Source organism: Parasteatoda tepidariorum, chromosome 8 (assembly GCF_043381705.1).
Source record: "Parasteatoda tepidariorum isolate YZ-2023 chromosome 8, CAS_Ptep_4.0, whole genome shotgun sequence".
Classification (NCBI taxonomy): domain Eukaryota; kingdom Metazoa; phylum Arthropoda; class Arachnida; order Araneae; family Theridiidae; genus Parasteatoda; species Parasteatoda tepidariorum.
The window spans coordinates 75,345,217-75,356,198 of record NC_092211.1 but is presented as its reverse complement, the minus strand read 5'-3'; the positions used below and the strand labels follow the sequence as shown (position 1 = coordinate 75,356,198).

At 28.6% G+C, this 10,982-nt stretch overlaps 1 protein-coding gene across 1 annotated transcript in view; it reads left to right on the top strand.

The window, feature by feature from the left end:
- The first annotated feature begins 1,684 nt into the window (after positions 1 to 1,684).
- LOC107448282 (bromodomain-containing protein DDB_G0280777-like) overlaps positions 1,685 to 10,982 on the top strand; it is a 53,496-nt gene continuing 44,198 nt past the window's right edge. The window contains exon 1 of the mRNA XM_071183932.1: positions 1,685 to 1,850. Coding sequence (XP_071040033.1) covers positions 1,685 to 1,850 — 166 coding nt within the window. The remainder of the gene's footprint in view (positions 1,851 to 10,982) is intronic.

Sequence of the window (10,982 nt, the reverse complement as noted above, 5' to 3'; positions counted from 1 at the left end):
GATGTCGTGGTTAGAGTGGGATGCATCGAACAGAATACCGTTTATTAACTGCTTTCACCTAATACTTAATCGCATTAGGTGAAAGCAGTTAATAAACGGTTTTTCACACAGTTTGAATGCCATCGTATTTATGGTTATTTGACGGTTTTGCTTGTGCATGGTTAAATAACAATGAAATAAATTGTTATTAAACCAATTTTTCTGAGAAATTTCCATCAGTGTAGTGTTACTAGTTTGAGGCTATTTTACATCAAGTAGTGCAAAAGAACATTCTAGATGTTTTATTTCGCCAGGAACTATCCTTATTTCTTGTCATTGTAAACACTTAAGGTCTGGTTTCTTAGGACAAGCGCCTTATCTGAGCGTCAGCGGGACGTTGACGTCCCGCTGACGCCAACAAAATACTGGTTTGTTAGCTCAAGACCTGGTATCTTAGAACTAGCGTCTTATCTGGGCTTCAGCAGAAAGTTGACGTAGATCTGACGCCAAAAAATTCTTTTTTGTTAGCTCAGCGTGAGCAGTTGGTCCAACGCAGACATTATCTCTCATTGCGCATGCGTTAAGAATGTAAACAAATATTTATTTTGAATTTGTATTGATTTTGTTATTGTCGACCAGTGTTTTAGAGAACAAATAATGACTTTGTCCAAGAAAAAACACATTATAGCTGAGCTAAATGAAGAGTGCTATGTTTAATGAAGAAGCTATGCTTAATATCAAAATCAAAATCTTGGCTGATTTCAATGTGCAGTTGGATGTTGTCCGCCATTGCTTCTGTGGTTAACGTCACGTTGTAATCCAACTGCAGTTGAGTTGGACGGCAATTGTAGTTCAAGATGAGCGTTCGATGACGTATACTATCAAACTCACTAATGGACTAATCAGAATTTAGCGCTGATTTCCAGCTGACGGCGTCCTGTCCTGAGAAACCAAGCCTTAGTCGAACAGTGTGTAAAGTAATTGTTCTCATATTTGGTGTTCAGATACTCGAAAATATTTTTCAGAAGTAGTAAAACTGTTAAAAACACAACTACGCTGATTCCTGCAAATATTTTCTGTATACGATTACCGACAAGAACATTAACAATTAAATGTTAATATTGGATATTTTGTTTTTCTCTCCGGTGCAGTGACAGTCTTGATTTATATATCTACCCATAACTCACTTGCGAATTATGAATCTTAATTAACTATTTCAAAACACTAGCAAAAGCTAGAATGACTTATTGTGCTTTGTATTTTAATTTATTCCAGGTGAAATAGTAGCTAGTCATTAAAAACTATTTTTCTAGACTTACACTGAGTGGCCAAATTATTATGATCACCTCAGAGTTTTATGCAAATGAGTTATTGCTTCACAGCGCTGCCGCTAGAGGACAAGATAACTATAACACGGGAATGCTGGTCAAGTAAAGGCCTGGTTTCTTACGACAGGATGCCATCAGCTGGAAATCAGCGCTAACCTCTGATTGGTTCATTTGTGAGTTTGATAGTATACGTCATCGAACGCTCATCTTGAACTACAATTGCCGTCCAACTCAACTGCAGTTGGATTACAACGTGACGTTAACCACAGAAGCAATGGCGGACAACATCCAACAGCGCATTGAAATCAGCCAAGATTTTGATTTTGACATTAAACATAGCTTCTTCATTAAACATAGCACTCTTCATTTAGNCAGATATGGGAAAGAAAAGTGATTTAACTGAATTTCAACGTGGAATGATTGTGGGTGCGAGATGTGTCGGAACGAGTATCAGCAAAACGGCTGCACTTGTGGAGTGTTCTAGAGCAGCAGTTGTTAATGTGTACAAAGAATGGACAACCAAGCAAAAAACCGGGTCTCAACGTCAGACTTGTGGTCGTCACACGGTACTTAATGATCGATCAGAGAGAAGGCTGGTCAGGGTTGTGCAGCGCAACAGGATAGCAACAGTGTGACAAATTGCAAGGAGCAACTGTGAACGTCTCTGAACGGACTGTTCGACGCACGTTGCGCCGTATAGGGGCGCAATGCGCCGTACTGAAGGGGTGGTCATAATAATTTGGCCACTCAGTGTATTTCATGTTTATTTAAAAGATCAGATGCTTGCAATATTAGATATTTGCAATATTGTGTCTGTAAATGTGCCATATAATAGAAATATAATTTGCTACATTAATATTTTAAAATATTTTGAATTATTATTAAAACTATAAAATAATAAATTTATTTTAATTTGATAAAATTATGAACCTTTTGTTTTTAAATTTTCTAATCTAAGAAATAGTTTAATTCTTTTAACTTTCGTATGATTTTTTAAGATATTATCTTAAGCAAACTTATTTTTTGAAAGTTTAACATAAGATATCATGAACGTGTTAGCTGCTAATTTAACAGTTTTTGATAATCAAAAATTAATGAATAAGTTTTTTTTAATGGTTACAGTTTTAGATTTTTTAATAACAAAATGCATGATAAAAGATGCATGATAAAAGATGTGATTAATGCATGATAAAAGATGTGAGTCGGCACCATTTTCAAAGCTTTCCTTAAATGAATGCCAAATCATAAGGCCATTCTTAAATGCCTTATTCTTTCCATATTTTTTTTTTCTTTGAGAACTGTATTTGGCTTCCTGCCGATAAAAAAAGAATTAAAAATTGCATTTGAACTTCTGTTTATAAAAATAATTTTCTTAAAAATAATTTATTTATAGAAAAACAATTTACTTTTAACAGTGCTTTATATTTTCATAACCGTATGTTCTTCTAGCAACTACAAAATATAATTAAAGTTTTATTTTTTGAAAAAAAATATTACAAGCTAGAGATAGAGTGAGTATAGATAGATTAAAGTATTTATTTCAGTATGAAATTTTCTTGTATAATTGTAAATTGGGTAGTTGCATTTCAAAAAGAAGAACTCCTTACCCACACATGTGACCTATGACGTCAGCAGCAGCTAATCTTTATCAGCAAAATGGCGCATTTAAATTGAACTGAACTTCTCTACATAAGTTAGAATGTTAATTAATGATAAGCCAATTAAATACAGAGTTATATTGCATATCGAATTAGCTAAAATGTAACTTTCTGATCTACCTTTTTTATTTAACTTTATTATTTGTTTAGGTACTTTACTGCAACCATCATATATTTTTGCCTTGTGCACCTGGCAACTTCAAAGCATAATTAGTTTGTTTTTGTTCAGCATGGCTTCGTGCCTGTCTTTGTGCTAAGTCTTCTGTGTAAATATATAGCTAAAAATTTGAAATCTTTGAGAAATAATTTTTGTGAAAGAATTTAGAATGTATCACTTAAGAGAATTGATACTTGACGGGCTTGTCTTACTCGAAATAGAATGGAAAGAACAACTGCTAACGTAAACAAATGCCACGTATTAACAACCAATCAGGATCGAGGTACCCACGTTACGTCACTTGTAGGTATCCCATTGCATAAGTTATATCGTTTAACAGGAAATTGGTATTTGGCATGTAATTTTATGTAGTTAAACCTCCAATTCTAATTAAAAAAATAATTATTTTTAAAATAAAATGACTGGGGAATTTCTTTAACAATTTTCTTTGCTTAAACCTCATTTTAATGTGATCACATGAGTTAATGTCTGCGTAGCTTAAATTCCTGACTTATAAAAATATAACTTTCGAATAAGTTATCCAGTCATTTTTGCTTATGAACTTTTTTTCTAATTTGACTATTATTAGTAATGTGACTTACTTAGAGTTTTCTGTTCTAACTAAAGTTTTAATTAATATAAAGTTAAAGAAATTTCTCAAAAATATTGCATGTAAATCTAGATATCTAGTGATTTTGTTAATTTAAGTTTTATTTTAATTGAAATTTTCACAGTAATAACACTTCGAATTAATATTCTGTTCTACCTAAAGTCTTAATTATTAATAATTTACAGAAATTTTTCGAAAATATTGCATGTAAATTTAGATATCTAGTCATTTTATCTATTTAAATTTCATTTTAATTCAAATATTCATAGTTATGTGACTTAGTTGAAGTATTCTGTTTTGACTAAAATCTTGATTGATAACTATTTAAAGAAATTTTTCATAAGTATTTCGCATTAATTATTAAATTACTTCCCTTTAAATTTGAGTGTCTTTTTTGATGACGAAATAACGGAAGAAAAAAATAGAATTATGTCACTGATAGAATTATTAGATAGTCGCTAAGAATTACGTATGCAAATCTCAAATGCAATTTAGATTAATGAATAGAGAAACAATTCTTGTTAAACAATAATCTTTCATGCCAAAACAACAATTGAGATAAAAATATTGTACGTGTCGAGTCGAATATTAAGCGCATTCACATTTTGAAAAAAGACAATTATGCTTTGTAGTTAGATAACAACGTAAAATAATTTTAAAGATAAAGATAAAATTAAGTTACATTTGCAGACATTGAAAATGACGGATAAGTCCAATTCATATCGTATTATGCCCGTAAATTGGCACTAAAGTAGAACCGTCTATGAGGATAAAGTAGATTTTACAGTCATATGGATCCCTGATATTTTTAAGCTATTTTGTTTTAATTTTAGTTCCTAATTAACTTTTTGCATTTACTACGAAAAATATTTCAAAATTTTCGATGTTTTTGTGATATACTACTATATGGTGTATGGTATCGTAGTTATATAACAACGCAAAATAATTTTGAAGATAAAGATAAAATTAAGTTACAGTTGCAGAGATTGAAAATGACGGATAAGTCCAATTTATGTCTTATTATACACGTAAATTAGCATTAAAGTAGAACCGTCTATGAGGATAAAGTAGATTTTACAGTCATATGGATCCTAGATATTTTTAAGCTATTTTCTTTTAATTTTAGTTCCTAATTAACTTTTTATATTTACAACGAAAAATGTTTCAAAATGTTCGATGTTTTTGTGATATGCTACTATAAGGTGCATTACGAATTTTTTTTCTTAATATTCGAAATTTCCTATCAATAAAAAATTATCCCTGCAGGCATATTTTTTGGTCAAATTGACAGATTAAATTTTCATAGCATAAATATCAGCAAATTTAATTTTTCATGCTTAAAAGAAAAGGCTAGAATATGAAATTCGAGCAAATAAGTAATAAGTTCATAATTATAATAAATTCCCAACTATTGCAATAAATTTATAATTATAATAATCTGACCAAGAATCTAAATTATAACCTAACATTAAAAATCAAAAACTATGTATATTTTTTGAAGAAAAATCGGAAATATACGTATTTGTAAAAGAAAATTAAGGTTGTCTTGTAGATTTTGAAAGAGCTGAAGTTATATTTAAAAAAATATTTTTATTGCTATTATTACTGTATTAATTTGAAATTAAATTGAAATTAAATTATACACTAATAACTAAAATTTTCACTTCTGATTCGATGAATTTTTTTATGCCTTATATCTTTAAATTTGATTAAACTTTGGAAAATATTTGGCTACGGTTAAAGCAATTTCTTGGTTTAAAAGTTTTAATTTCATAAAAAACGTTTTTTTTTGTAATACACTTCAGTGCACAAATTATTGAATACTGATTTCGTAATGAAACTATTTTTGTACTTAGTATTCGTACTGAGGTATCCAGAACAATTCCACCTATGACAAATTAAGTATAAATAATCTATAAGTATAAGTATATAATTCATAAATAGGATAGTGACGCTGAGATTAAAAACAATCTGATAGGAAAAATAGTAGACCAAGTATGATCGAGTTGACATTTTGAATATAGATATATTTGAAGAGAAGAAAATAATGTGTGAAGTGTTCTTTATTTATTTGGAACTAGTTATAAACTTATAAGTTGTTTAAATGGCAATTTTCTTTCCTACCATAATGCAAATTTTTAAAGTCTGCAATGGAAGAGCAGTGCTGAGTCTGAAAGGCTGCTTTGATTTAAATGAAATTTATAAATAAATTAAACGTGTTTCTGACTCTATGGGCAAATTAAAAAGTTCTGTAATTTGTATCGATGCGCTTTTGTAAATATTTTTGTAAAATTAATAATAAAATATGGTTTTATAATAGGGGATAAAATTTGGTGAATGGGGTAAACTTTAATAATTTTATTATGATATATTAGAACATAGTTAAAAAACCCTCATTCAGTTAAATTTAATTTTCCGTTTGTATTTTTACGAAATATGTGGTATTAAGAATTATAATTTCGAAAACCCTGATTTCTGGTAAGCCAAATAAACTGAACAATTACCAAATGAACTGTTTAAAAACCGTATATTTTGATTTTATTACTAAAATTATGTCCTTTATTATTTTTTTTAAAACCAGAAATGTTATTATTATACAGTACAGTAATTTTGCCAGAATTTTTTTCTCCGGGCAAGTTTGCCCGATATAAAGATTGTGTAAATAGTAAGGAAATAAAAATAACGATAGTATCAGTAATAAAGATACCGTATGTAGTGATGAAGTAATAATAATGATTACAAGTATAAATTATAGTGAAATATGAAGTGAATAAAGTGAAACTATTGAATAAATAATAGATAATAAATAATAATAGTGAATAAAGTGGAATTATAAGGAAAAATAAAGTGAAATAATTCAATTATTCCACCGAAATAATTCAATTATTCACTATTTGTGCACAGAGATTTTACCATGTACACAGGGAAAAAAATTCTGCTAAAATTACTGAATTGCATAATAATGGCATTTCTGATTAAGGCAATTAAACATAAGTCTTGTTTAAAATCACTATATACAGTTTTTAAGCTATACATTTGATAATTTTTCCGTTCATATGGCGACGATTTACCTCGTATGGCGACGAGGTCTGGTTATCAAAATTCTAGTTCTTATTACCACACATTTAGTAAAATACAAAACTGAAAAATCAATTTACCGAATAAATGGTTTTTAGGCCATGATCTAAGGTATCATAATAAAATTATAAAATTTTACCACTTTTAACCAAAAAAATTACCGAGCTTTTTGGTGTTCCCATAGATCCAGAAACAAGGGTATATTTTACTATATTTTAGTAGTTCTGACCATATTTTGTTTTTCAGTGTAGTAATCAAACGAAGGCTTTTCAACAGCGATAGATATCTTTCTGCAATAAAGTAAAGTAAGAGCTGGAAAAAACTATTAGGATTGTTTACGATATTGTTAATGCTTAGCTCTGTTACTGGCATTAAAGGATAAGAAACTTGTTATTTCGCATGGCTTGTTTTCTGAACTATTAAGTAGAATGAACAACTGATTTTGGTGTGGTCTTTTTTCTTGCATAAAAGACCTTATGTGGAACATCATTGTTCAAAAATATTTGTTTTTACCTCGTGTTTAGATGAAAAATGTGATAGTGTAAGTTGTACGATGATGTTTGGGAGAATACTTTGCCTTACAGTTAATAAGATCGATGTACGAGAAACAAATTAAGATTTTCCATTGTTTCGGAATTCAGAATGACAAAAATCGAGGGTAATAATTTTGTCGCAACAAACACTTTGCTTTAAAAATCGATTTTGTATCAGATTAATCATTGAATGAAAGTTTTTGAACCTTTAATTGAGTGAGGGATTGTAAGCCATAGATTGGATGAATGTTTGTTTGCAATCGATTATTTGAGTGAGTGTTTGTAAATCATTAACTGATGAAGTATTCGTAAACTATGTGTTGAAAAAGTGTTTTCAAAACAATTAAACGAATAAATGCTCAAAAACCATAAAGGAACTTCAAAATAAAAGTACAGAAATGGGCACACTGTTATTTTTGCTTCCTTAAACAAGAACCGTTATTAATATCTAAACAGTTTTGGAGTTTAAACATGGCGGAAGGTATTTGTTTTTTGAACTGAAAGTATATTGTGTGTTCTTTTCTGTACTACTGCGTTTGCTTTATTCACGTTTTTATACCCTATTATCTTTTTAGATAGCTCATATAGTTTTAAAACGAACCTATAAATAAAAGGCAAAATTCTTGAAAGAAATATTATGCATAACTTTTATGTTTTCTTCAATCAATTACTTTGTTTATAATATTACTTTAAAAAGGGTTATATTTAAATTACCAATGCTTTTACGAAATATGAAGAAATCTTTTAACAAAAAATGTTTCATAAAAAAATGCTTCCTTTTGGAAACTATGAAAATAAAAGAAAATATGGATTTATTCATATTATACAAAATGTATGATTTTGCTTGAAATGTGCCTGGATAACAATATTATTTTTAAGTTGCATCTCGAGGTCTGCAATGAAAAAAAATTGTTATCATGGATTTTATTCTATTTTCCATCATCTACTTCAATTAGTCAAACCTCACCTACTACCTCATAATTTCCGTTATACTCATAGTCAAATTAAAATTTAAAATTTATTAATGATAGTGGAAAAAGGGGAATCAACAAAAGACTTCATTTCATAAGCAAAAAACAATAATAATTATTAGTAAATGATGATTATTAGTAATAAACAATTCATGAAAAATAATGCAAATTATGAAATTAATGATTTGACTAAGCCAATTACGATATTATAGGTAAATTAGAGTATATAATATTAGATAAAATATTCATAAATCATGTGGAAAAGTTTCTTTCCCCAATATTGTTATCCTTTGTTTTTCGTTACCCCCTCGCACTGTTTTGTTTATCATGAACCGGAAGAGTCAAGGAAGTAATTGCTGTCTAACTGGAGAAAAGAATGTTTTTTTCGGGGTTTCAATTACTGTAAATGCTTGGGGAAAATAAATAGCATCTCCTAATTTGTATTCTAAGCAATGCTCATTTGTCTGGTTTCGATAGACAGTAAATTGCATGAGAAAATTGTTTATATTTTATTTATTGTTTTGAAGAAAGTCAAGATGAATCATTAGAATTATCCTAAAACGTTTGGGATTTTCAGGAACTAATTTTTAACCTAAATTTGCCATCGTTAATTTATTTTTAAAATTCATATGAGTCTAAAAATATGATCTGATTTTATGAGCTTTAGTCAGATTTAAATAATTTCAAAACTTTTTTTCCTTTTTTATTACTTAAAATTGTTTTAAACATGAAGAAATAAAATTTTGAAAAAAAAAATGTAAAGTAAAACAATGAGAGGTACCGTGATTGATCACTGTAAGAAAAAGTTTCTCAAAAAAAAAAAAAAATAAAAAAATGTTTGAAATACCTTAAAAATCAAATAATAACCGAATTTGAAAATCCACTGTATTCAAAGTTGATTCAACTCAATTTTGAATATTTTAATTCAAAATTGAAATTCAAAAATTGAAATTATTCAATTTCAAGATGACATTTGAAACAATTTTTTTAAATAATGGTATAATCATTCATTTTGTTTATGCTTACCTATAATCAATAATTTATCTTCAAAAAATAATTAAACTGTTTAATTGTTTTAAAAGTTTAACAAAAAATTGAAAAAATGCAAAATTTTTCAATCCCTAAAGCTTTTTAATTTTAGCATATTTTAGAATTTTTTTTTCTTAGTGTTAACAATATTTATTTTTTTGTGCATTCAATTGTTGATATATCAATTAGAATATTTTTTATAGATTATTTTGTAAAAAGGTAGAAAAAAAGGTTAAAAATTCCTGATAGGTATATATAACAAGCTGTAAAAATTGTAATATCTCATAAAATGCTTATTTCTCGCACAGTTTAAATAAGTGTATAATACTTAAGATAAAAAAGTTTACTTCAAAGCTTTATCCTAAATAGAAAAAATTCCTTAGGGATTTTAGTAAGATTAAAACACAAAATTATCATTTATGAGAAAAAGCACTTTAAAGTCTGTCTGCTGAGCAAGTTTCAGTATTAAAACAATCTAAAAGCATTCATAACTTTTTTAAAAATGTAGATAGAGAGATGATTTTTTTTCAGTGCATTTGAAATAGTTTGAGGTTTTATTAAAAGCAATAATTTTCTCTCTCGATATTTTGGTCATTTTTTGGGTATTGTGACCCCTTAAAATTGCTTAAAAAACAAATAATAACCGAATTTTAAAATCCAGTGTATTCAAAGTTGATTCAATTCAAATTTGAATTCAATTTCAATTCAAAATTAAAATTCAAAAATTGAAATTATTCAAGTTAAAATTCATGCACTCATTTTTGATCAAAATGCAGAATCTCAAAAGTGATGTGGAAGAAGAATAATGTAATAGAGAAATTTGTCGGCTGCCATCAGAATTCGAGCCAAGGATCTGGGATAATAGCAATATGCTCTACCTACCATGGTTATAGCCCGAGCCCCCGTAAGATTTAGGAAGCTTTATATGGCGCCATGACACATCAGGACACACTAATTTTCAATTTCAATAGTACAAAGAGTTGCAATTTGTAAAATATTATCCAAATAGCTTAATCAGAAGATCGGTAATCCTAATTTCAATTTTTGCCTTTTTTGATACATCTTAAACACTTTTAAGTGAATTGAATACATAAAATTCCTTCATTCTCCCTGGACAGGGGTGTATAACTATGAGAGAGGCATGATCTGTGCCTAAAATATTTCTATAAAAACAAATGGCGTCCATAGGATCCATTATGGAGCTCACTTTGTCGTTCCTGTGAATTGAAAAGCTTCGTCATCACCGGTTTAAGTATTTAACATTTCTCATAGTACTGATTTTTTTGAAACTTTTTTAAAATATATGGATATAAAAGAATTATTTAACCACATTTCGCATTCAGTTACGTCTAAAGTAAAAAAATATGTCAGGGCAATGTATTTATATATAGTTCATACGTTTATTGTGTTTCCCTGTGCTTTTTCCTTGTAAAGTTTTCTAAACTACTTATAGGATTTAATCAGTCAGCGTCAGCTAAAATTTTTATCAGGTTATTAAAATAGTGAAAAATTTTCTTTTTCGAAGTTTCCGCCCTTGTTTTTTAATGCCTGTCCAATAACTCCCATTCTCCGCCCGAAGAGGCTTAGTCTGGCAATACTTTTCTATAAATTGATTAAACTCTAACTTATTGAATGATAT